This window comes from Leucoraja erinacea, chromosome 27 (genome assembly GCF_028641065.1).
Source record: "Leucoraja erinacea ecotype New England chromosome 27, Leri_hhj_1, whole genome shotgun sequence".
Lineage (NCBI taxonomy): Eukaryota > Metazoa > Chordata > Chondrichthyes > Rajiformes > Rajidae > Leucoraja > Leucoraja erinaceus.
In genome coordinates this window covers 32188118-32215519 of record NC_073403.1, presented here as the reverse complement: position 1 = coordinate 32215519, position 27402 = coordinate 32188118, and the positions used below count along the sequence as shown (strand labels likewise).

General features: G+C 44.7%; 1 protein-coding gene across 1 annotated transcript in view; it reads left to right on the top strand.

Annotated features, from left to right (window-relative positions):
* The window catches only part of LOC129710407 (formin-like protein 1), a 265388-nt gene that overhangs the window by 236024 nt on the left and 1962 nt on the right, over positions 1 to 27402 (top strand). Inside the window, exons 25-27 of the mRNA XM_055657387.1 lie at positions 11442 to 11546; positions 12643 to 12766; positions 18998 to 19109. Coding sequence (XP_055513362.1) covers positions 11442 to 11546; positions 12643 to 12766; positions 18998 to 19089 — 321 coding nt within the window. The 3' untranslated portion in view covers positions 19090 to 19109. The remainder of the gene's footprint in view (positions 1 to 11441; positions 11547 to 12642; positions 12767 to 18997; positions 19110 to 27402) is intronic.

The following is a 27402-nucleotide window of genomic DNA, read 5'->3' as shown; positions in this document are numbered from 1 at the left end:
CCGACAATGCTTCGGATGTCTCAATAAGCCAGACGCACACCTCAACCCCCGTATCTCAACCCGACAAATCACGGATGTCTCAACGAGGCCGATGAGCCCTTAGTAGAGAGAGAAAAAGAGAAAACAAAGAGAGATAGACAGAGAGAGAAATAGAGAAAGAGAAACCGCTCAAGTCCTTCTTAAAAATATACACAATTCCATCTTAAAAATACATACACAATTCCTTCTTAAAAATACACAATTCTGTCTTAAAAATACATACACAATCCCTTCTTTAAAAAAAAACCCATATAAAGCCCAACTGGTCTTACCTTTGTCTGTTGCTAAGAACCTCGGCAGGGAACCAATTCAACCTCTGATGAAGGATCACAGATGTTCCCGGGAGTTTCTAGGGAGTCGGTCTTACAAGGGGACCGATAGAGCTCAGTTATCTCCCTTCCAATCCCGGCAACCTCCGCAACCTCTTGCACAGTCAGCCGTTGATGTGGTCCCAGCGAGGCCTGCATAACTACGCCAATGAAAAAGCTACTTATCTTAACTACTAAACCAGGTTCGCTTCTTAATAAACAGACACCACACAAACTGTTTCGTAGACCAGTTCAAAACTTTACTTAACATCGGCCGATGGAAGGGAGGGAGAACTCCAGTCAAGTGACCAACACAGACACTTGACTGTGCTCAGTCACCTTCCCTGAACAACAGAATTACATTGCTTTAAATAGGTTTTTTGTCCCCTTATCACATTCCACAGACATTAGTCATGGTCAGAAGTACTGGAAAAGGTTTCCACAGAATGCATCACATCAAACCTTTTTTTTTACATGGTACAAGATATACTAAAAACATTGTCCATTTGCCTTATCTCCAAATAGACCACCCTAGCTCTCTTCGCTGCTTCCTCTGTCATTTGGTCCCTCATAAACATAGGTCATTTGTTTACAAAGATGTGACTGGCTATTTTGCTCTTCCTTTATTGCCTCCTCCCCATAAACATTGGTTTATGGCATCTCACTTCAAAGATTTGACCAGCTATCTCTCTAGCTCCTTCACTTGGGAGACAATGTTATCTCACACACCCCGCAACCTGAGGAAAGCCTAATTTGACACTAAATATAAGCTGTAAGCTAGCCCAGAAACCAATTTAATATCTTCTTATATTTTTAACTAAAACTCGGCTTCATCATTGCTCAATACTTAATCCAATCAAAATCTAGCAAAGTAAAGCTTTGCGACATTATTTACAAAGTGTATGTCTGGTTTGCATTCATCCAATCCGTTCCATGCAATTTGCACCTAATTGTTAGAATCTGCAGATGTTCCATTCTCTTCCTGCAGCTCTTAACTAGGTTCTAGATAAACTGGCACCATTCTGCAGCTTGTCCCATTACCGCAGAAGGCACATTTAAATTATCCAAATGCCCTAGCAGCCCCGAAGCCTTTACTCAATTTTAATTCTGTAATTCTGTTCTGTCACAAACCCTTTTCGATTTCACTATCACTATTCTGCTCTATAATATACTCTTTACTATCCTCGGATCAACACTAATCAGCCCTCTCCGTATCCATACGATGATGTGATAATATGTGTATCTGATGTTGGTTTCTCATATAAATTTCAGCTGGGTTCAGTCCAGATTTCCCTACAGGCGTGACTCTTATTTAAAGCAAACCATGAAAAATATTTCAATTTAACCAAAATTAGTCACAGCCTTCAATTTACTTTTTTAAATTTCAGTGTCCATCTCATCCTTCCCATTCCACAGGTTTGTGGTCAACAATTCCATTCCAATTCCTGTGGAATTTCCAGCTGTTCAAATTTAATCAATCAATTTCCATATGCTGTCATTTTTATCATAAAGCCAATTAAGAATGCAGAATCTAGGGACAATTTATTTCCACCTTGATAATAGAAGTCGCTTTACTATCAAGGGTTAAACAATTTAGATCCACCAGTCAAATACATTGATAACTCAGCACCCATTTCGTTATTCCTCCTTCTAATTCAATACATTTCTCCTCCAGTACTTCTTCCTTAGTATGTTGGCTCGGCTCTCAGTCCATTGGGGTTCTTCCTCATAACTAATTTCCTTTTACCACTGAGTAATTTTCTAGTCTGGTCTCTTAAAGGGAAGTATTTTTGTTCACAGTTCCTCTTTTTACTATTTCCAATTCCAACGCTCATGTTCCCTGAATAATTTCCATGTTACCATATCTACCTAAATTCCATCCTTTCCTGATGTTCTCTAAATAATCCTTCCCATCTTTGGCTGCCTGTCTGGGGATGAGACAATAACAATACCCAATTAATAATCAATCTTTAAATACTCCGCAGCCAAATCTCACAAGTCGGTTCCAAATCTCAAACTTTAAAGCTCCTCCAATTCATTACCATACAATTTAGAGACCAAATTCAATTTTTTATCTATTTATTTCTAATAATCATAATTTAGACGCAAAGTAGGTGTTTTGCCCCAAACCACAGAGGAATGTCTATTTTCAAATTCAAATTCAGTTCTTCAAAGTAGAGCTCGCCTCAGTAGTCATCATAGGTTGTATGTGTTTAGGAAAGATTGGATGGTGCTACTTTCTCTTTTCCTTCACTGGTGTCAAAAGCTGGATCATATTAAATTTGGGTATTAGGGTAGGTATCTTCTCTTCTTCCTTGATGTTAGTTTCAATGGAGTAGAGATACTGAGGAGCAGCCTTCTCTATCTGTTGGCCTTCCCTGATTTGTCTTAAAACTCAAATTTCACTACACCAATTGGTGTATGTGACAATAAATGTCCTTTGTCCTTTGTCTTTGTCCTTAAGGGACAGGACAGTATCATTTCCTCCATGTTGGTGATTCCTGTTTCTGGGGAGCTACTTTACCCGAGCTGTCTTCCGCCCGTTATTTGCAATAGGTTCCGTTCTTCTTCTGTCATATCTTGAGCTATGCTATTCCCCATGCCTCTGAACAACCAATACAAAATTCCTAAATCCTACACTCCTTCTCTTTAATCCATAAATTTATCAAGCTCACTCCTGAGCACTGGCTAATGGCCCCAAAGCATTTGCAGTCTCGCAACTCTTTATTTTTTTGCTCCACCAATCCTACTCTCCTATTCAAATTCTTCTCCTATTTCCCACAAGTCCACACCCTTTCAACCTTACAACTTCCACAATCCTCAGTCATTCAATGATCACAGTACTCCAGGGAACAATCAGACACATTCTCGCAACTCGTTTATTCCTTAATCAAAACACTTGAAAATGAGTTCTAAACACGCAACTAACACAGTACACAAACAGGAAATCACACTGCTTATTGTCACCAGCAACAACCGCACTCCTACATAAACCACAATCATTCATTTATTACAAATCAGCCACTCTAATAAGTCCTCCTCGTGGCGTACTCAGTCAATGGAACGACTCCTCCCTCGATACAGCGATCGAAAGAATACGAACCCTAATCAAACCACCACAAATCGAATTCTAGCAATACTACAATCCCGATTTCAAACAAATACGAATATTTAATTCAAATGCACTTTTCCTATCTAACACCCAAAAATCCTTAAGCACTCACACAGGCAATACAAGTAGCGGTCCGTGAATTTAGACACACTCTAATCTTAACTTTCTAAATCTTAATACACTCTAAATCATTTACATACACAAAGTATTTATACAATTCGGATCCAATAAAGATGCTACAAAAGACGATACTGGTTTCTACAATTTACAATAATAATTTAACACGCTAGTGCACAGTTTACGACCACTCGATCTCAATGCCGCGTCATGCTTTTATCAATCAGTGAACATCTCTCTCTGATACCGAAGATTTTCCCCTTCCAAGGATACTCTTTGCTGAGGAGTACTACTTCACAAATGGACTACTTTCCTCCTAAATGTTACTTTCCCCTGCTAAGACTGGACTTCTATAGGGGGACCTCTATCCCTCCTCTCTAAGTTCTACAGAATTAGAGATACATAGAAACATAGAAAATAGGTGCAGGAGTAGGCCATTCAGCCCTTCGAGCCTGCACCACCATTCAATACGATCATGGCTGATCATCCAACTCATTATTCCTGTACCTGCCTTCTCTCCATACCCCCTGATCCCTTTAGCCACAAGGATCACATCTAACTCCCTCTTAAATATAGCCAATGAACTGGCCTCAACTACCTTCTGTGGCAGAGAATTTCACAGATTCACCACTCTGTGTGAAAAATGTTTTTCTTATCTCGGTCCTAAAAGACTTCCCACTTATCCTTAAACTGTGACCCCTTGTTCTGGACTACCCCAACATCGGGAACAATCTTCCTGCATCTAGCCTGTCAAACCCCTTAAGAATTTTGTAAGTTTCTATAAGATCCCCCCTCAATCTTCTAAATTCTAGCAAGTACAAGCCGAGTCTATCCAGTCTTTCTTCATGTGAAAGTCCTGACAGTCCAGGAATCAGTCTGGTGAACCTTCTCTGTACTCCATTCATGGCAAGAATGTCTTTCCTCAGATGAGGAGACCAAAACTGTACGCAATACTCCAGGTGTGGTCTCACCAAGACCCTGTACAACTGCAGTAGAACCTCCCTGCTCCTATACTCAAATCCTTTTGCTATGAACGCTAACATACCATTCGCTTTCTTCACTGCCTGCTGCACCTGCTTGCCTACTTTCAATGACTGGTGTACCATGACACCCAGGTCTCGTTGCATCTCCCCTTTTCCTAATCGGCCACCATTCAGATAATAGCATCGACTACCAGCACAAAGAGACTAGGCGCTGAGACGGTGCCAAGCAGAGAGGTGTGTCTGTGTGAAGATATCTGAATCCCTCCCTCTCGCATCTGGGTACTTTTCACCAAGTAAATCAGGTTCCCGTCTCTCAATTACTCTTCGCTATCAGGTACTAATCAACAATCGATCAGAGGGTTACTATTCACTGTTGATCAGCCACTAATCGGAATCGACCTCAAAGATGCAAAATCTCCGAAGTATTATCTACACAGAATTTGAATTCTACCGTACGGGCAGAACTTCAATGTGAAATTCTGTATTTGGAAATTTGATTCTGCAAATCTAGACTCATTCTCAGACCAACTAGTTTTGGCACGTATCTCTCCGCATACGCAGGCTCTCGAATTCAAATTGCCCAATGAAATCTCAAATGGACTAGAGTATTCCCGGCCAATCTATACTCTATCCACCGAGCCTTTACGAGATTCCTCGTCCGTCATTTCAGGGAGGGATTCAGATATCTTCACACAGACACACCTCTCTGCTTGGCACCGGATGTCAGCGCCTAGCCTCTTCGTGCTGGTAGTCGATGCTGATTTTCGGAACGCACCTTTCCAATTAGCGCTCCCAGCATTGACAGATCAATACTTAAACCAGACTTGTGTTTCAATACCCCACCAATTGGATACCAAACCTGGAACAATGGGCTACCCCTCGCCCTTGAAGCGCGTCAGGCTCTCGTTAAGCAGCTGCAACCTGCCAACTACGACCACGTTTTGGGCCGCTCCTCGCCCTATTTTATGGCCCTCCAACCCAAAGGAGTGCTATACACCCCCCTTGCTTTCTAGACTTTGTACTACGATCTCGTTGGGACCCTTTCTCAAGACCGCGAATGATCAATCCGCTCCGACTAGCGAAGTGCCGAAAATCAATGAGAAAACCACACAGTGGGCCCGATTTCTGCACTCACGATTGAAACAACTCAACACCCTTGATCGCAAACTTGTGTTTGGGGATCCGTTGAGATCCCGTATGAGACCCCAATGTAAATAGCTCATTCTAAGCTCCCCCCCCCCCGCAGTCTAGTTTCAGTCAAAAATCGTTGAGTCAAGCACTTGCACAACTAAACTTTATTTTGGAAAAAACACAATAACTGTTCCCACTACTATACCTAGCCACCGTGGGTTCAAACCTTGTATATGCCTGGCCAAGCCCTCTTAGCCTCATTCAAGCAGAGACACTCGAGAAGGTCACGCTATCCTAAGTTCTCTCCCAGAAGATCGACATAGGACCTCGTGGGAGAGGCCTTTTATATGTTCCCGAACCTTGAGGGGCCGAACCACATGGGGGTGGTTTCTATTCAGTCCAGTAACAGATATCGATTAACACAGTACATGATAGACATTTCCCCAACCCAATAATACAGTGACTAATACAATGTATCTGACAAAGTTTCTAGATGCAACTTAACAGAGATGAATAATGCAACATGTGTCTTGATAGTCAGGAAACCCAGACAAGGCTGAACACTTAATCCAATCAACATCTAGCAAAGTAAAACTTTGCAACATTATTTACAATGTGTATGTCTGGTTTGCATTCATCCAATCCGTTCCATGCAATTTGCATCTAATTGTTAGAATCTGCAGATGTTCCATTCTCTTCCTGCAGCTCTTATCTAGGCTCTAGACAAGTTGGCACCATTCTGCAGCTTGTCCCATTTCTGCAGAAGACACATTTAAACTGACCAAATGGCCTAGTAGCCCCAAAGCCTTTACTAAATTTTAGCTATTAATCCCTTCCCCTTCCATACCAGAAAGGCTAGATCAGTACTAGAAGATTGGAAGAGAAAATTAGATATGACAGGACTCGATAAGATAAAATCATTCAATCCAAAAAACTTATGAAATTCAAACTATATTCGGAATGTATGTCTTATTATTGGATTAGTCATATAGTTATTCAATCTCGTAATTGTAAAAGGTAACGAGGCCCCGAGAATAGAAGCCAATGAGAGCCCTTGTATAGGATCACGTTCAAGATTTATCCATCCTGGGCATTGAGTATCTTCTAAATCTTTTGTCCAAAATGTTAAATAACGAACATTAACTGCCCAATAGTAGAATCTAAGGTTCGGCAGTGCCAACCCACTGTCTTTTTTTGATTTCTGTAAGTATTTTTTACGTAGTCTGGAATTTTTATTCTGCCATATATATGATGACATTTTTGAGTCAATAATATCAAAGAAAGATTTAGCAATAAAAATTGGTATAGTCTGAAATAAATACAAAAATGTAGGTAAGATAAACATTTTAATAGCATTGATTCGGCTGATTAAAGATAAGGACATTGGTGACCATTTAGTAAACTGTTGTTTGATATGATCAATTAAAAGTGTAAAATTAGCTTTAAATAAATCCTTGTGTTTCTTGGTAATCTTAATACCTAAATAGGTAAAACATTCGGTAGTCAATCTAAATGGAAACTGTCCATAATTCGAAACTAAATTGTTTAATGGAAAAAGCTCACTCTTACTAAGATTTAGTTTATAACCAGAAAATCTACTGAATTGATTAAGTAATGCTACTATTGCCGGAATAGATTTCTCAGGATTAGAAATGAATAATAGCAGATCATCTGCATAAAGAGATAGCTTATGTGTCTTATTCCCACGGACAATACCAAAAATATTTGGGGATTCCCTAATAGCGGTGGCTAAAGGTTCCAAAGCAATATAAACAGTAAAGGACTTATAAAGGACAGCCCTGTCTAGTACCTCAAAAGTGCCTGAAAAAAAGGGATCTCTGATTATTGGTAAGTACAGAAGCCTGAGGTATATGATATATCAGCTTGATCCAAGAAATAAATTTTGGACCAATCTTACATTTTTCAAGTGTATTGAATAAGTATTCCCATACTACTCTATCAAACGCCTTCTCGACATCAAGTGAAATTACACATTACGGAGTTTTATTTGATGCTGTATATATGATATTCATTAATCTCCTAACGTTAAAGTATGAGTAACGATTTTTAATAAATCCTGTCTGATCTTCAGAAATAATTTGCAGTAAAATATTTTCCAATCTCATAGCTAATATTTTGGAAAGAATTTTGGAATCTACATTTAACGGTGATATAGGTCTGTCTCTATGATGTCACTTCAGTAGGGTCTTTATCTTTTTTAAGAATTAAAGAAATAGATTATTCATTAAAGGATTGTGGTAATCTATTCAATAAAAAGGCTTCTTTTAAAACCTTGCATAGCCAGGGAGACAGTAAACTTGAGAAATACTTTTTAAAAATCTACTGTAAACCCATCTAAACCAGGAGCTTTACCAGAATTCATTGAGAGGATTGCTTTCTGTATTTCTTCCTCCGTGATGGGTTCATCTAACAGAGACTCATTATGTGGTAAATTTTGCAAGTTCAGTTTCTTTAAAAACTCATAGATTATATTGGGATCAGTAAGAAATTCTGATTGGTATAAGGAGGTATAAAATTCCTGAAAGGATTTATTAATTTCATTATGGTCTACAGTTAGTGTACCATCCCGTTTACTCACTTTAGTAATCTGACGTTTGGCCGACCGCTTTCAACTGATTAGCGAGTAAGTTACCAGATTTTTCGCCATGTATATATAATTGACTTTTGGTTTTAAGTAGCTGATTCTCAATCGGTGATACTAATAACAAATCATATCTCAATTGAAGTTCAACTCTATTCTTATAGAGCTCTAAACTAGGAGCTTTTGAATATTTTTTATCAATTTCTTTAATCTCATCAGCCAATATACGTATTTCAGTTTGAGTTTTTTTTTAATCCCGCCGAGTATGAAGTAATTTGTCCATGAATATATGCCTTAAAAGCATCCCAGACTACACCATTGAATATTTCTTCAGTAGAATTTGTTAAGAAAAAAGCAATCTGATCATTAAAACAATTAACAAAATTCAGATGTTGAAGCTAAGTAGCATTAAATCACCATTGTTTAGCACTAAACTTGGAATCAGGTAGTTTGATTGATAGTGTCAATGGTGCATGATCAGAAATAGCAATTGCATCACACTCACATACAGTGACCAATGAAACTATCCGATAATCTATTTTAAAGTAGTCAATCCTAGAGTAACTATAATATACATGAGAGAAAAAAGAAAATTCTTTGTCATTTGGGCATAAGAATCTCCAGACTTCTAACATTCCACAGTCAAGTAAAAAAGAATTGATAAAACTAGCTGATTTATTTGGAAGCACATTATCAGATGCAGATCTGTCCATCGAGAGGTTCAAACAACAGTTAAAATCTCCACCCATTATTAAAAAGTGTTCATTTAAATTAGGAAAGGATGCAATTATCTGTTTAAAAAACTCAGCGTGATCAACATTTGGTGCATAAACATTCACCATAGCAACTTTTTGGTCATGAAGAACACCAGTAATCACCAAAAATCTACCATATGGATCATAAATTGTTTCATAATGAACAAACAGAATTGAGGAGTCAATAAAAATAGACTCCTTTCACCTTAGCCTGTGAATTTGAATGTCCTCTCCAAAACGTTGATTGTCATCGTGCCTTCCATGAGTTTCCTGCACAAAGATAATCTGAGCATTTAGTCTACAAAGAACTTTAAAAAAAAAAGTCCTCTTAATGGGATGGTTCAAACCATTCACATTCCATGAAAGGAAGTTAATAACTTTATCCATATCGTTTGTAAAAATCATAAGAAGGGTTAATTTCTTAAAGCATAATAGTTCATGATACTGGAAGAAGAAAAATCTAGGGCGGAGCCAGAAGTGACGACATTTCAGACATTTTTGTAGTTCGAATTCTGCACAGATGAAAAAAGCTAAGCTAAAAGCAAAATACCCCTTCCCCCCTCCCCCCCCCCCCCCAATGCAAAGCCCCAAACTGACCAGTAGACAGTCAGTATGCTACCTATTCTCTTCCCTACCCCCATCTCTCCTAACGACAGCACCCAACGTAAAAAGAAAGCATATTTGCCACTCAATAGCTAAAACAAAATTAATGTTATGGTTAAAAAAAGTACACGTTGGCAGTGGAACACAAGAGCTATGTCATATTATTTATCCAAGGTAAAAATATGAAAAACAAGAACTGCGTTCACTTAATTTGTCTAAAGCCAGGGGAAAAAATAATTCCTTCAATTAAAAAAATAGATAAACTAACAAAGAAAATCTTTAAAATTAATATATATATAATACCATTACATTAAATTAACAGTATTTTAGAGAAGGTAAAAGTTGTTGTTTGATACCATCATACTAAAATTCTAAAAAGTAGATTAAAAAAAGAAAAACAACTCATCCAGTTAAATTCTTAATCATTACAAAACAATATATTGTCAAAATAGGAAGAGTAAATTTTCAATTATAACTTAATCAGCTATCAATTGCTCCTGGTCGCAACTTCACCCTCATAAGCCTCCAGAAAGCTGGAAGAGTCTTGAGGATTGTTAAAAAATCAAATGTTACATTAAAGAATTGTATACGCAGTCTAGCCGGATAAAGTAAGGCTGGGCGCAATTCTTTCTTAAACAATTCAGACATTACATTATGGAAAGACTTTCTTATTTCCAAAACCTCGTAACTATAATCAGGAACAAACCAAAACTTGCATCTTTCATATTCAACCACGCCCAACTTTTTTGCTGCCTGGAAAAATATTCTCCTTCATCTGCAAGAAGTGAAACCGAACAATCAAATGTCTCTGTTTATCTTGGGGACCAGATTTCTTCCCAATCCTATGTGCGTTATCCAAAAATGGAAGATTTTCATTGTGCTCAATGTTGAAAGTCTCCTTTATCATTTTAGAAGCATATTTTATAACATTATCTCCTTCTTGACCTTCCAGCAAGCCAACAATTCACAAATTCATTCGACGGCTTCTGTTTTCCAGATCCATATTTTTAATCTTGTATTGCTGGAGTGCCTGAGTATTTTCATTCATTCTACAAATCTCTCTCCTGGCCCAGGGTTCGCAAGATATCAATTTGTTCCTTCTGTTCACGAGATTCATCTTGTAACATAATCAGCTTGTCTTGAACTTCCTTTAATTTGCTCGAAGTTCCTTTCACCATTTCTTCCAAACTGCAAAATCTTGTTTTCATTTCATTTTTCAGTTCATCGTTCATTTTCGATATTGCTTCTAAGATACTAGTCAGAAGCTGTGCCTTTCCCACGGTCCTTCCTTGGAGAAGCTCCTTTCCCTCTTGTCTCCATCCTTTACACGGTTAAAGCGTATAAAAGTGTCATCAACACTTTAAGAAAAGTTAGTCCGTGCCTTGAAGTCAAGTAATAACAAGTAACATTGAAAGAGTGGTAAGTGAAAATTAAAAGTTAAGGGAGCAAGCAAATTTGCAACCTTTACAGCATGCCGCCACTAGGAGCCCTTCTCGTCTCCTTTCTGAAAGTGTGTCCTTTTATGCTGAGGCTATGGCCTTTGGTTCCAGATTCTCCAATTAGTGGAAACATCCTCTCCACATCCACTCTATCCAGGCCTTTCACTATTCAGTAAATGTCAACGAGGAGTATCAGACTCAAAACGTTGACTGTGCTTCTCTTCCCACGGATGCTGGCTGACAGACCAGCTGACTGTTTCCAGCATTTTTTGTTCCACTGCAGATTTCCAGCGCTTGCAGGGTTTAGATGACCAAGAAGTGATGGGTTTATTTGTGTGTGTCTTATCCTCAGCAAGCCGAGCAGGATAACGAGGTGCGGAGGAAGCAGGAGGAGATGGCAGCGCAGGACCCCGGAGATACCAGCCCACCCACCAGCAAGGGGCAGCAGGATGGCAAGGTGAGGCCTCTGACCACAAACAGCCAGCAATCCACACTCCAATTACTGCAGGCAAAGATATTCTTCAAAACTAAAGGGATTGTTTAAGAATTGTCTGAGCTATAGGAAGGCTGGGACTCTATTCCTTGGAGTGCAGAAAATGAGGGGTAATCTTGTAGAGGTGTATAAAATCATGAGAGGAACAGATCGGGTAGATGCACAGAGTCTCTTGCCCAGAGTAGGGCAATCGAGAACCAGAGGACATAGGTTTAAGGTGAAGGGGGAAAGATTTAATAGGAATCTGAGGGCTAACCTTTTCACACAAAGGGTGGTTCGTATATGGAACAAGCTGCCAGAGGAGGTAGTTGATGCAGGGACTATCCCAACATTTAAGAAACAGTTACATGGTTGGGACAGGTTTGGAGGTGATATGGACCAAACGCAGGCAGGTGGGACTAGTGCGTTAGCCGGTGTGGGCAAGATGGGTCAAAGAGCCTGTTTCATTCTATGACTATGAAGATAGAGCAGTACAGCACAGGAACGGGCCCTTCGAACACAATGCCAAGTTAAACTGATCACATCTGCCAGTCCATGATCCATATCCCTCGAACAGTGTTGGTAATTGATTGATCTACTGTAGATCTCCCCCAGTCTGTAGGTGAGTGGTAGAATCTGGGGACAGCTGATGGGAATGTGGGAAGAATAAAACAGCATTTATTGATGGTTACTCCAGACTTGGTGTGCTGAAGAGCCTGCTTCCATACTGTATGTGGGCTGAAGAGCCTGTTTCCATTGCTGTATGTCTCTGTGACCTAGCTGACTTCCATATTATTAACAACCAGTGATACAACACCAAGCGTCTAGACTGACCCTGGTATGAACCTAATGTTAGTCCAACTGGGTTGAAATTCCCAGCTGTAAAGAAACACACAACTCAATATGCTGTAATCCCGTGACCTTATGAAGGAGTGTGTAGCATGTCTAATACACTGTCGAGACATACAGTGTGGAAAGCATTAAACATGTCACCACCAATTTTGGAAAGTTACTTATTTTGCAGCTCTCTGTACAACCCTGGTAACTAAACTCTCAACTTTCCCCTCCTCCCCCCCCCCAGCTTCCTACCATGAGAAATAAGGCTCCGCAAATGGACCTAATGGCTGAACTGAAGAAGAAGCAGCAGGGGAAGGAGAGGATGGTTTATGAGGGAAAGGACGGAGCGATTGAAGATATTATCACAGGTATTTGATCATGTGGGGAGTGGGGGAAAGTCACCAAACTACTGGACAGAAGTGTGAAAGATCACTACAGGTTCAATGAGTCAATGCTGCTTGTAGTGTCACGTGCAAACACAAAATGAAATGATTTTCTTACAGGCAGTACATTAAAGTTTTGTCATACCTAAGTACCATTCCCGATTAGCAATGTGTACAGAAACAGTCCACTGAGCCCACCTGCAAGAGGTGCCATGTTTGGGGGCATTTTCAAAGTCCAGTCCGCACTCTAGGTCTTATGAGCGGTGCCCGATCCAGGCGAGCCCCAGGCTGCTGCAGGGCCTCCAGCCATCTCCTTCCTTGGATGTGTGGATTGTTTGACGATCCAATGTCCCTCTCTTCGCTCGTCAACCTTTGTGCCCCGGGAGCGCCTCCCGCAGCCGATCTTGAGGCCAGACCCCGGTCCCTCTCCTCATGGTCTTCAGGGGATGAGCAGGGCAGGCTCTGTGGGCTCCTCCCTACAGGCCATGGCAGGCTGGGAACTTCCGGTTCATTGGTTTCATGGGTTCATGAAAGATATGTCTTTCTGCCGAATACGTAAATCTTCCTAAATGAAAACAATGTTACAGTGTATTGCAATGGGTGGTGAATGTTTTTTCTTATTCCATCAAAAGATAGATTGGTTAATCGAGGGTGCGTACCCTAATAAGCCAATTGTACAAAAAATTAATAACAAGAACATTAGTAAATTCAGGAATGGAGTGGCACGATGGTAGAGTTGCTGCCTTACAGTGCCAGAGACCCTGGTTCGATCCTGACTACAGAGTATTGAGTTTGTACGTTCTCCTCGTGACCATGTGGGTTTTCGCTGGGTGCTCCGATTTCTTCCCACATACCAAAGAATTACAGGTTTGTAGGTTAATTGGCCGATAAAATTGTAAATTGTCCCTAATGTGTGTAGGAGAGAGTTACTGTACAGAGAGCCCACAGAGCCTGCCCTGCTCATCCCCTGAAGACCATGAGGAGAGGGACCGCGGTCTGGCCTGGTCGGCACGGACCCGGTGGACCGAAGGGCCTGTTTCCCCGCTGTATCTTTAAACTAAACTAAACTAAACTAAACTAAACTAAACTAAATTTACCTAACAAATAAAACAATGGAAATCTGTGCTAGCTTTGATATAAAGTAGCAGCAGTTCTATCCAACAGCTTTTCCCCATTGTCAGGGTATGGAACATAAGGGCATAGATATAAGGCGAGAGGAAGATGTATTAATGGGGACCTGAGGGGTTTATACAGAGAAAGATTGTTGTCTGGAATATGCTGCTAAAGGAAATTGTAGAACCAAGTACAATCACATTTAAGCGACACTGAAGTCAAACACTTAAAAAGGAAGGAATGAGATCCTAATGTGTGCAAATGTAACTAAGAATGGGAGAAAAGGTCAGCATGGATGTGGGAGGCAGAATGACGATGACAGCGAGGACAGTTTGGTTCTCATTGAACTCTCTCCACCTAAAGACAGTGGTTGGTGGTGAACAATTGAAGCTCCCAAGACTTGGTCAGTGGATTCATTCAATGGAATATCAACAGAGCAGAGGCTACAATCTCATTGAATGGTGGTATAGGGCGAAGGGGTAAATGTCCTGGGCCAATTTATTGCAACTGTATTGGTCATTGAGGAACTGATTGGGCAGAATGAAGCATTTTCCTGCCAGTGGCAGTATTGATTGTGGAAGAGCACTCCGTCTTGATATGATTATTTAATAAGAACAAATTGGATGTTGTCAAGCTGGAAAAGGTTCAGAGAAGATTAACGAGGACATTACTCAGACTCGAGGGTCTGAGCTGCAGGGGGAGGTTGAGTAGGCTGGGACTCTATTTCTTGGAGTGCAGGAGGATGAGGGGTGATGTTATAGAAGTGTATAAAATCATGAGAGGAATAGATCGGGTGGATGCACAGTCTCTTGCCCAGAGTAGGTGAATTGAGGACCAGAGGACAGATTTATGGTGAAGAAGAAAAGATCTGGAATCTGAGGGGTAACCTTTTCACATAGATGGTGGATGTATGGAACGAGATGCCGGAGGAGGTAGTTGAGGCAGGGACTATTGCAATCTTTAAGAAGCAATTAGACAGGTACATGGATAGAGGAGATATGGGCCAAATGCAGGTAGGTGGGACGAGTGTAGATGGGACATGTTGGTCAGTGTGGGCAAGCTGGTCCGATGGGCCTGTTTCCGCACTGTATGACCATGACTCTATGGCTACAATTGGGGATGTAATTGTAGGACAGGGTTCAGAAAAAAGAATGAGATTTACAATTTCTTTAAAAACTGGAGTGAGCCATGAAGGAAGCAAAGATAACATTGTCTTTCTGTCCATCACCGCTGCAGTTGACCAGTTTGATCACCTTGTTGGGAGCATTTCTGGCTGTGTTACCACAATTTACTTTCATCAGTTTAAGAGCTGAAACATCATGGACAATAACTCTGCAAATTCCCTCACAGTGAAGGGTTCAGAAAGTGGAGTCTTAACTGAACCTCTGACCATTCACATAGAGAATATTTTAACAAGTATTTTACACGATGGCGCTGCGGTAGAGTTGCTGCCTTACAGCGCTTGCAGCACCAGAGACCCAGGTTTAATCCCGACTACGGGTGCTGTCTGTACAGAATTAGTATGTTTTCCCTGTGACCTGCGTGGGTTTTTTCCGAAATCTTCGGTTTCTTCCCATGCTCCATAGACGTACAGGTTTGTAGGTTAATTGGCTTGGGTTTGTATATGTGGTATAAGTGTAAATTATCCCTTGTGCGTAGGCTTGTGTTCATGTGCAGGGATCGCTGGTGGGTGTGGACTCTGTGGGCCTTTTTCCGCGCTGTATATCTAAACTAAAAACTAAACTAAACTAAAAAAAATAAGGGTGGCATGGTAGTGCAGCTGTAGAGTTACAGCTTCAGAGACTCGCGTTCCATCCTGACTACAGGTACTGTCTTTAAGGTGTTTGTACGTTACCTCTGTGACCGCGTGGGATTTCTCCGGGTGCTCCGGTTTCCTCCCACACTCCAAAAATGTACAGGTTTGTATGTCATTTGGCTCGGTGTAATTGTAAATTGTCCCTAATGTGTATAGGATAGTGATGGTGTAGGGGGATTGCTGGTCGGCACGGACTCAGTGGGCTCGAAGGACCTGTTTCCGTGCAGTATCTCTAAACTAAACTGCTGAACTATTAAAACAAATCATAATCATCAAAATCATAATCATACTTTATTAGCCAAGTATGTTTTGCAACATATGAGAAATTTGTTTTGCCTTACAGTCATACTAATATAAAGCATGAGAACGCACAAAATACATTTTAACATAAACATCCACCGCAGTGACTCCTCCGCATTCCTCACTGTGATTGGTCTCTTAACCGGGACTGCGAGCTCCTGATGTTAAAGCCCGCAGGCCGTGGCTGGAGCGTCAATCCCAGGCAAGGGATTGGCTCCGATGTTAAGTCCACATCGGGGCACAAAGTCAGTCCCGAGCAAGGCCTCCAGCTCCACAATGTTAGGCCGTAGAGCGACCGGAGATACGACCCAGAAAACAATCGTATCTACGGCAAGGTGAGAGATTGAAAAAAAGTTTCCCCCAACCCCCACATAAAACAAACCACAGAACATTAACACAAACCTTTTAAACACACTAAAAATAACAAAAAAAAAGACGAAAAGGCCAGACAGGCTGTTGGCGAGGCTGCCATCGAAGCGCCACCCGGTGGTGAAATCATCTTTAAAGTCCTTATCTTTCGGTGTGCCAGTTGGTATTGATTTGTGTTTAGTGCTGGATGGAATGAATATTGAGATGTATTATTAACCAAGGGAACCCACAATCTCTTCCCACGACATTATCTTGTTCAACTGTCAGGCAGGTGGGGCATTGCACTGCAACAGATAGCTCCATTTCTACATTTCTGGACAATTACAAAGCAGCCGTGCCCACAGGAGAGGGGTTCCCACAGGAGGGTGCACACAGGGTGGTGCCCACAGGGTGGTGCCCACAGGAGGGTGCCCACAGGGTGGTGCCCACAGGAGGGTGGTGCCCACAGGAGGGTGCCCACAGGGTGGTGCCCACAGGGGGGTGCCCACAGGAGGGTGCCCACAGGGTGGTGCCCACAGGGTGGTGCCCACAGGGTGGTGCCCACAGGGGGGTGGTGCCCACAGGAGGGTGGTGCCCACAGGAGGGTGCCCACAGGGTGGTGCCCACAGGAGGGTGCCCACAGGGTGGTGCCCACAGGAGGGTGGTGCCCACAGGAGGGTGCCCACAGGGTGGTGCCCACAGGGTGGTGCCCACAGGGTGGTGCCCACAGGAGGGTGGTGCCCACAGGAGGGTGCCCACAGGGTGGTGCCCACAGGAGGGTGCCCACAGGGTGGTGCCCACAGGGTGGTGCCCACAGGAGGGTAGTGCCCACAGGAGGGTGCCCACAGGGGGGTGCCCACAGGAGGGTAGTGCCCACAGGGGGGTGCCCACAGGAGGGTGCCCACAGGGTGGTGCCCACAGGGTGGTGCCCACATGGTGGTGCCCACAGGAGGGTGCCCACAGGGTGGTGCCCACAGGGGGGTGGTGCCCACAGGAGGGTGCCCACAGGTTAGTGCCCACAGGGTGGTGCCCACAGGAGGGTGCCCACAGGAGGGTGCCCACAGGGGGGTGCCCACCACAGGAGGGTGCCCACAGGAGGGTGCCCACAGGAGGGTGCCCACAGGAGGGTGCCCACAGGTTAGTGCCCACAGGGTGGTGCCCACAGGAGGGTGTGCCCACAGGAGGGTGCCCACAGGGTGGTGCCCACAGGGTGGTGCCCACAGGAGGGTGCCCACAGGAGGGTGCCCACAGGAGGGTGCCCACAGGGGGTGCCCACAGGGTGGTGCCCACAGGAGGGTGCCCACAGGAGGGTGCCCCCACAGGGTGGTGCCCACAGGAGGGTGCCCACAGGAGGGTGCCCACAGGAAGGTGCCCACAGGAGGGTGGTGCCCACAGGAGGGTGCCCACAGGAGGGTGCCCACAGGGTGGTGCCCACAGGAAGGTGCCCACAGGAGGGTGGTGCCCACAGGGTGGTGCCCACAGGAGGGTGCCCACAGGAAGGTGCCCACAGGAGGGTGCCCACAGGAAGGTGCCCACAGGAGGGTGGTGCCCACAGGGTGGTGCCCACAGGGTGGTGCCCACAGGAGGGTGCCCACAGGAGGGTGCCCACAGGAAGGTGCCCACAGGAGGGTGGTGCCCACAGGGTGGTGCCCACAGGGTGGTGCCCACAGGAGGGTGCCCACAGGAGGGTGCCCACAGGGTGGTGCCCACAGGAGGGTGCCCACAGGGTGGTGCCCACAGGAGGGTGCCCACAGGGGGGTGCCCACAGGGTGCCCACAGGGTGGTGCCCACAGGGGGGTGCCCACAGGAGGGTGCCCACAGGGTGGTGCCCACAGGAGGGTGCCCACAGGAGGGTGCCCACAGGGTGGTGCCCACACGGCGGTGCCCACAGGGTGGTGCCCACAGGAGGGTGCCCACAGGGTGGTGCCCAGGGCACGGACATATCTCCTTTGCCACCATCAACGTAGTGACGTTATGGCCACCGGATGGTTGTGTGAAGAATGCCAGCATGCAAACTCCTCACTGTTGTAACAGAATTATTGTCACAAACCTGTGGGCTGAGAATAAGTCTCACTCAGTGATGGAACAGTTTAGCTGAAAACGGCCTTTGCAACTCTCACTGTCTGCCTTTGCTCTTGTCTCCTCCCCTCCTGCCCCCTGCCTTTTGCCTCTACCCCTTTTCTCTTCTTTTAAACCCACCTCCCTCTTCTTCATTACTGTTTCTAAATATTAATCTGCTTCAAAATCTTGTTCTTCATCTTTTCTCTCTCGCTCATTCTATCTCTCTCACCCCCCCCCCCCATCATGCTACTCCCCCTCTCCCACCTCTCCCCCTCTCCTCCCTCCTGCTCCTCCCCACCACTCCTCACTGCCCCTCCTGCTCCCCCTCTCCCACCACTGCCTCCCTACCTCTCCTCCCTCTCCCCCTGCCTTTCCCTCCTGCTCCACTTCTGCCTCCCCCTCCCCCCCCCGCTCCTCCTCCCACTCCTCCCCCTCCTGCTCCACCTCTGCCACCCTCTCCCCCTCATCTCCCCCTCCCCACCACTCCCCATCCTCCTGCTCCACATCTGCCACCCTCTCGCCCCCCCCCTGCCGCTCCCCCTCTTCGTGTCCCCTCTCGCTGGACCACGTCTGGGCAGCATTGAAGACTGTTCCCTTCACAGCACGGACTGGCAAACGCTCGTCTCGACTCTTGTACGATGCCTCGTTTACTGACGACAGCCCGCCGTAGTGGTCTCCGTACCATCACTGGTAACTCAGCTGTTCTGTTATCACATCCAGTCCCATTGCATCAGGGGCTGAGACCATCCAGTCATCACATCCTGCATGTAAACGCAACAAGCCATTTCACTACTGAGGTCCACACAGTCAATCCAATTAAATTACTGTGGTTATTCTTCAGCTGATTTCATGTTAGATCAACCTATCATCACAGGTCCTATCAAACTACGACAATAGGCCTAAATACCTCATGAAGTCATTGTGTGTTTACCATAATATCAAAATAAATCATCCTAGAGTTGCACACTAGACACAGATTAGTACGGATGTCAGGTGCTATGGGGAGAAGGCAAGAGAATGGGGTTAGGAGGGAGAGATAGATCAGCCACGATTGAATAGCGGAGTAGACTTGATGGGGTGAATCGTCTTATACTGCTCCTTTCACTTATGAACATGAATCATATTTGTATTAATTAAAACAATTGTGTTTTAGAGGGATATGGGTCAGACGTAGGCAGATGGGACTAGTGTAGTTGGTCAGCATGTTGGGCTGAAGGGCCTGTTTCCACGCTGTATGACTAACATTTCACTGACAGAAATTGTTTAATGATTTACTTAATTTTAGTTTAGTTTAGAGATACAATGTGGAAACAGGCCCTTCGGCCCACCGAGTCTACACCCACCAACGATCACCCATACACTAGTTCTACCCTCCAGTCAAGGGACAATTGACAGAAGCCAATTAACCTACAGATGCCTAGCTGTTTGTGGTTACCTAACAACAGGATTACTCCTTATTTGAAAAGCAGTTCTTTGCCAATTGCAGGGGAGGAAGGGTCAGCACTTGGGAATGGTAAACCACAGGAGAACCTTGTATTTATTTTCATGATCACCGGACAGCCAGAAGTGCTTTCAGTACATGTACATTCCTTGGGCTTGCATTTACTGTTTATAATGTGAAAATGCAGACGGCTGATCAGTGCACAGGAAGGTTCCATGCAGGGAAATGCAGTAAAAGGCCAGAAATCCCAACACACATTTTAAAAATGAGTCACCTCCTGGGCCTTCTGTGTGTCCAACAACATCTGCTCAAGGCTTTTCAGTATTTATGAGGCTGATGGTGACAGAATTCCACACACCTTGAAGTTGACTCTTGCTTCATCATTGTTTAGCGGGGGGCGGGGGGGGGGGGGGGGGGGGGGGTTCTAGACTTATTCATGTTTCTGCTAGGGAGTTAGTAACATCCATTATATTTGGCCACGTCTCCTCAGGTGCTGTCTGTGTGGAGTTTGCACACTCTCCTGTATGGGTTTCACCCAGGTGCTCTGGTTTGTTCTTGCATCCCCAAGACATGGGTTGGTTGGTGAATTGGTCTCTGTAAACTGTCCCTGGTGTGTAGGTGAGGGGTGGAGTCTAGTGAAGGGTAGATGGGGAGGAGTTGGTGAGAATAAGGGCAGAGAAACAGGGATGAGGATGGGATCAGTGCCAAAGTAGGTGGTTTGGTGGCTGAAGGGCCCGTTTCCATGCAGCATCACTCTGTGACTCTTTGTTACAGAGTCGGGGAGCTAGGCGAGTGGGAAGCCTTACTCCAGTTCAAGCCAGCAGCTTCAGAAGAGAAAGGGGAACTGTATAAGAAAGGGACAAGTGATGAGATTACTAAGTACATTTCAGCTGGTGACCTGACCAGGTGAAGCATCTAACAAGTGGTGCAAGGACTGAAGGCCTCATTCTGGAGACAGTGAATGGAGAGCAGAATTATTCCCTGCTGAAATAGCTCTGTGTTTGTTTGCAAAACCCCCCACGTAAGATCCTGTGGGTCAAGCATTTTGCAATTTGCTCAATAATAGAAGAATGTGAATCTGTTAGAAGACTGCTGGGTCTCAATACATAGGATCAGTAAAGCAGGCAGCTGACATGACTAGGCAGTACAGAAACAAGCCCTTTCACCCAAATCATCCACAACAACTAAGATCCCCTATCTAATCTAGTCCCATTTGCCCGTGTATGGTCTATTTCCCTCTAAGCCTTCCTATCCATATACTTGTCCAATTGTCTTCAAATGTTATAGTTTCTATCTCAACTACCCCCACTGGCAGCATAGGATCCTTTCTGGTAAATGTTGCCCCTCAGGTTAGACATAGACATAGAAAATAGGTGTAGGAAGAGGCCATTCGGCCCTTCGAGCCAGCGCCGCCATTCACTGTGATCATGGCTGATCGTCCCCAATCAATAACCCGTGCCTGCCTTCTCCCCATATCCCTTGATTCCACTAGCCCCTAGAGCTCTGTCTAACTCTCTCTTAAATCCATCTGGTTATTTGGCCTCCACTGCCACCTGTGGCAGGGAATTCCACAAATTTACAACTCTCTGGGTGAAAAAGTTTATTCTCACCTCAGTCTTAAATGACCTCTCCTTTATTCTAAGACTGTGGCCCCCTGATTCTGGACTCACCCAACATTGATTAGTATTCAATCTTTCCCCTCCCACCTTAAACCTATGTCCTCTGGTTCTTGATTCTCCTTTTCTGGGTAATCACCCTATGTATGCCCCGATTTTATACATGGCCTGTAAGATCACCCCTCAGCCTCCTTTTGCTCCAAGGATTACAGGGAATTGTCTTCAACCTGCAGCCTGTGGACAACACGGCAAGTGTTTTCTCCCTCCCTTTTTAGACATTGGTCTAACGTGCTTTTAGAACATAGAACAGTACAACACAAGAACAGGCTCTTCAGCCCACAATGTCTGTGCCAAACATGATGCTGAAACCAACCATAATGCTGAAACTGTTATCTGCCTGCACACATAACCCTATTCCCTCCATCACCTGCATATCCATGTGCCTCCTAAATGCCACTCCTGCATCCACCTCATCTGCCTTGATGACATTCATTTAAATAGTTAAAGAGTTGGCATGATTATCACATCAATCACTCTTTGCACATCTTCTGAATAAGGAACAAATAGAATTCAAGACGTCTATAAAACTGCTATCCCTTCATTAGGCAGGGATGGTGTGGGATGTGATCTTCGATCCACCCTTCACCAGCTGAACACTGATGCTCACAGATCATGTCTGAATGGCAGTTACCTTGCATCACCTTGTGTTTATTCCATCATATTTAATCAGGTGCTACTTGTATGGGTGCCTTTGTGGATTGCTGTGTTTGGCGGCGATGTTTTGTAACTCTCTGTGGTTTCTGCTTCTGATGCTGTGTTTCGCCTGCGTGCCTGCCTGCCTGCGTGCCTGCCTGCCTGCCTGCCTGCGTGCCTGCGTGCCTGCCTGCCTGCCTGCCAGCCACTCTGTGCCGCTACCTGTCGCTGGGGCTGCTACTGTCGCCGGCTTTGCTTCCCGCCTCTGTGTGCTGCTTGTCCTCTCTCTGCTCTCCCCTCTCGCTGCCTGCAGCCCACCCAGCTGGGCACTCCAGGTAAGCTGCACCCTCTGTCACTGTACTGTATCTGTGACCACAAAGTAGACGAAACATTAGCTCTGGAATCCCAGCCAGTCTCTTCACTTCATCAGAACTGAACATGTATCAGACGGGCCGTCAGTCTTCAGCATGAATCACACACTGGGATTGGGGCGATGTGTATTAGTGGTGGATCTTGGTGGGTTTGGTGCTGATAGTGAGTTTCTGTTGGGATGGGGCATGTGTGTTGAGGAATGAGCCATGTATGTCAGCATGGGAGCTGGGTCGTGGGCATGGAGCTGAGGATTGATCATGGACTTGGGTATAGTTTAGTTTAGTTTAGAGGTATAGCTCAGAAATAGATTGGTCGGCCCACCGAGTTCACACCGGCCAGCGATCCCTGCACACTAACATTATTCTACACTCACTAGGGATAATTTACAATTATACCAAAGCCAAGTAACCTACAAATCTGTACGTTTTTTGGAGTGTGAGAGGGAAATGGAGCACCCAAAACTGGGGAGAACGTACAAACTGTGTACAGACTACACCACTAGTCAGGATGGGGGGGGGGGGGGGGGGGAAGAGTGCAGTGGAGAGATAAGTTTTTTTTTGGCCTTCCATCACAGCTATGTGATGGATGTTTATGTAAAATGTAATTATGTTGTGTCTGGGGTCTATTTGTGTGTAATGTATGGCTGCAGAAACGGCATTTCATTTGGACCTCCAGGGGTCCAAATGACAATTAAATAGACTATTGACTATTGACTATTGATTGAACCCAGCTCTGGAGCTGTGAGGCAGCAACTCTACCGCCACCTTGCTGCGTGCCATGCTGGTTGTTGAGAATAAATTACATAGAAAATAGAAAAGCACAGCACAGGAATCGGCCTCTCAGCCCACAATGTTTGTGGCAAGATAAACTAATCTCATCTACCTGCACGCGACCCATCTCTCTCCATTCCTTGCATATCCATGTGCCTATCTAAATACCTCTTAAACACCCTATCTTATCAGCCTCCACCACCTCCCTTGGCAGCACGCTCCAGGCACTCAACAATCTTTGGGCGACATGGAGGTGCAGCGGTAGAGTTGCTGCCTCACAGCGCCAGAGACCCGAGTTTCTTCCTGACTACGGGTGCTGTCTGGATGGAGTTTGTATGTTCCCCCGTGAACTGCATGGGTTTTCTCCAGGTGCTCCAGTTTCCTCCCACACTCCAAAGAAGTACAGTGTTTATATGCTAATTGGTAGGTAAAATTGTAAATTGTCAAATTGTAAAGTGTAGGATAGTACCAGTGTGCATGGGATCGCTGGTCGATGTGACCAGGTGGGCCGAAGGGCCTATTCCCGTGCTGTATTTCTAAACTAAACGAAACTGAGTGTAAAACTTTCCCTGCTCTACTCCTTTACACTTTTTACTTTTCACATTAACATCAATGAATGGGTTGAGCACTGTGCAGGGGTTGTATTTAGTTGAGGGCTGGTTGGTATGGGTTTGGGGTGGGATACATCAGAATGCACCCTGTTTGTGTTGAAGTCAGGTCATCTCACATCACATCACTTATAAAAACATATAAAATTCTTAAAGGATTGGACAGGCTAGATGCAGGAAAAATGTTCCCGATGTTGGGGGAGTCCAGAACCAGGGGTCACAGATTAAGAATAAGGGGTAGGCCATTTCGGACTGAGATGATGAAAAACTTTTTCACCCAGAGAGTTTGGAATCTGTGAAATTTTCTACCACATTAAGCAGTGGAGGCCAATTCACTGGATGTTTTCAAGAGAGAGTTATATTTAGCTCTTAGAGCTTAACGAATCAAGGGATATGGGGGAAAAAGCAGGAACGGGGTACTGATTTCAGATGATAGCCGATTATGTATCCAATTGGCTAGCTCTCCTTGGATCCCATGCTGGAGCTGGCAACCATGCGGAACCTCATCAAATGCCTTGCTGAAAGATCTTCCCTCATCAACCGCTTAGTTACGTCTTGGAAAAACTCAATTAAATTCATGCGACACAATCTTCCACATAAAAATTGACCAAAAAATTCTGGCATCAACCCCTGTCGATGCAAATGCATATGTATCTTACTCCTCAAAATCCTCTCCAGTAACTTGTTTATCACAGATGTTAGGCTCACTGGTCTATAATTCCCAGGCATTCCCTTGCAGCCCTTCAGAGGTTAGCCACCCTCCAGCCTTCTGGCACCTCACTCCTCTCCAACAATGATACATATATCTCAGCCAGGGCTACAGTGTCCTTGGTTATATCTGATCAGGCCTCAGAGATTTATCCACTTCATACTCTACTGTGACTAGTGGTTTGCCTCAGGGTTCAGTGCTGGGCCCGTTACTGTTTGTCATCTACATCAATGATTTGGATGAGAACATACAGGACAAAATTAGCAAGTTTACTGATGATGCAAAAGTGGGTGGTTTTGCAGATAGTGAAGATGGTTGTGAACTATTGCAGCAGGATCTGGATCGATTGGCCAGGTGGGCAGAGGAATGGTTGATGGAATTTTATACAGAGAAGTGTGAGGTGTTGCATTTTGTGACGTCAAACAAGGGCAGGACCTAAATAGTAAATGGGTAGTGTTGTAAAACAGAGGGATCTAGGAGTACAGGTTCCTTGAAGGTCTAGTCGCAGGTAGATAAGGTGATCACAAAGGCAGAGTATTGAGTATAGACGTTGGGAGGTCATGTTGCAATTGTATAAGACGTTGGTGAGACCGCATTTAGAATATTGTGTTCAGTTGTGGGCATCATGTTATAGGAAAGATATTGTCAAGATTGAAAGGGTTCAGAGAAGATTTACGAGGATGTTGCCAGGACTAGAGGGTGTGGGCTATAGGGAATTTTATACAGACAAGTGTGAGGTGTTGCATTTTGTGACGTCAAACAAGGGCAGGACCTAAATGTCGGTTGAGGTTGAGTAGGAAAGAACTGCAGATGCTGGTTTAAATGGCAGGTAGCCACAAATTCCTCATCCTGGGCCAAGATGTGGCAAAGACGGAGGAATTGGGAGTAGAGGCCCCCGCTCCCTCGTCTTTAGTATGGATATCCAATCACACTCCACCTCCATCCCCCACCAGGAGGGTCTTAAAGCCTTTCATTTCTTTCTCGAATGCAGAACCAGCCAATTTCCGTTTACAACACTCTCCTCCACCTAGCAGAGCTGGTCCTTACCCTTAACAAGTTCTCCTTCCACTCCTCCAAATTCTAGGTGTACTGTAGATATGGGCACCCGCATGGGCCCCAGCTGTGCCTGCCTCTTTGTAGGGAACGTCAAACAATCACTGTTCCAGGATGAGGTTTTCCATAAAAAGTAATCGAAGATGTACTCATTCTTTAGGGAACGGGGCTTCCCCTCTTCCATTATAGATGAGGCTCTCACTGGGGTCTCCTCGATATCTTGCAGCTCTCTTACTCCCCCCCCACCCTCCCCCATTCATAAAAAGGCCAGAGTCCCCTTGTCTTCACCTTCCACCCCATCAGCCGTCGCAAACAGACAATAATCCTCCAACATTTTCTCCACCTCCAACGGGATCCCACTACTGGCCACATCTTCCCATCTCCACCCCTCCTTCCGCAACTCCCTGGTCAACTCGTCCATTCCCACACAAACCACCCCCTCCCAAGGTACTTTCCCCTGCAACCGCAGGAGATGCAACACCTGTCCCTTTACCTCCCCTCTCGACTCCGTCCAAGGACATCGACAGTCTTTTCAAGTGAGGCAGATGTTCACTTGCACCTCCTCCAACCTCATCTACTATATCCATTACTCCAGGTGTGGACTCCTGTACATTGGCGAGACCAAGCGCAGGCTCAGCGATAGTTTCGCTGAAGACCTCTGCTCGGTCTGCCTAAATTCACCTGATCTCTCGGTTGCTCAGCACATTAACTACCCCTCCCTTTCCCACACTGACCTTTCTGCCCTGGGCCTCCTCCATGGTCAAAGTGAGGCCCAGCGCAAACTTGAGGAACAACACCTCATATTTTGCTCGGGTAGCTTACACCCCAGCGGTATGAACATTGACTTCTCTAACTTCAAATAGCTCTTGCTTTCCCTCTCTCTCCACACCCCCCCCTCCCAGTTCCCCCGCCAGTCTTACTGTCTCCGACTACATTCTATCTTTAGTCTGAAGAAGGGTCTCAACCCAAAACGTCACCCATTCCTTCTTTCCAGAGATGCTGTTTGTCCCGCTGAGTTACTCCAGCATTTTGTTTCTACCTTCGAGAGGTTGAGTAGGCTGTGTCTCTATTTCTTGGAGCGCAGAAGGATGTGGGGAGATCTTATAGATGTGTACAAAATCATGAGTGGAATAGATCGGGTAGATGCACAAAGTCTCTTGCCCAGAGTAGGGGAATCGAGGACCAGAGGTTTAAGGTGAAGAGGAAAAGATTAAATATGAATCCGAGGGTTAACATTTTCACACAAAAGGTGGTGGGTGTATGGAACAAGCTGCCAGGGGAGGTAGTTGAGGCTGGGACTATCCCATTGTTTAAGAAACAGTTAGACAGGTACATGGATAGGACAAGTTTGGAGGGATATGGACCAAGCGCAGACGGGTAGGACTTGTATAGCTGGGATATTGTTGGCCGGTGTGGACAAGTTGGGCCGAAGTGCCTGTTTCCACACGGCATCACTCTCTGACTCTATAACTCTATTGGACGTCGTCAAGACATTTTTGTTAACTGTCCCAAGTTACCTTGTCTTCATGTTTTCTCCATGGTAAAAACCGAGGAGAAATATTCCATCTTGTCCATCTCCTCTGGCTCACACAATGATGGCCACCACCTATTAGAAACATAGAAACATAGAAAATAGGTGCTGGAGTAGGCCATTCAGCCCTTCAAAACTGCCCCGCCATTCAATATGATCATGGCTGATCATCCAACTCAGTATCCTGTAC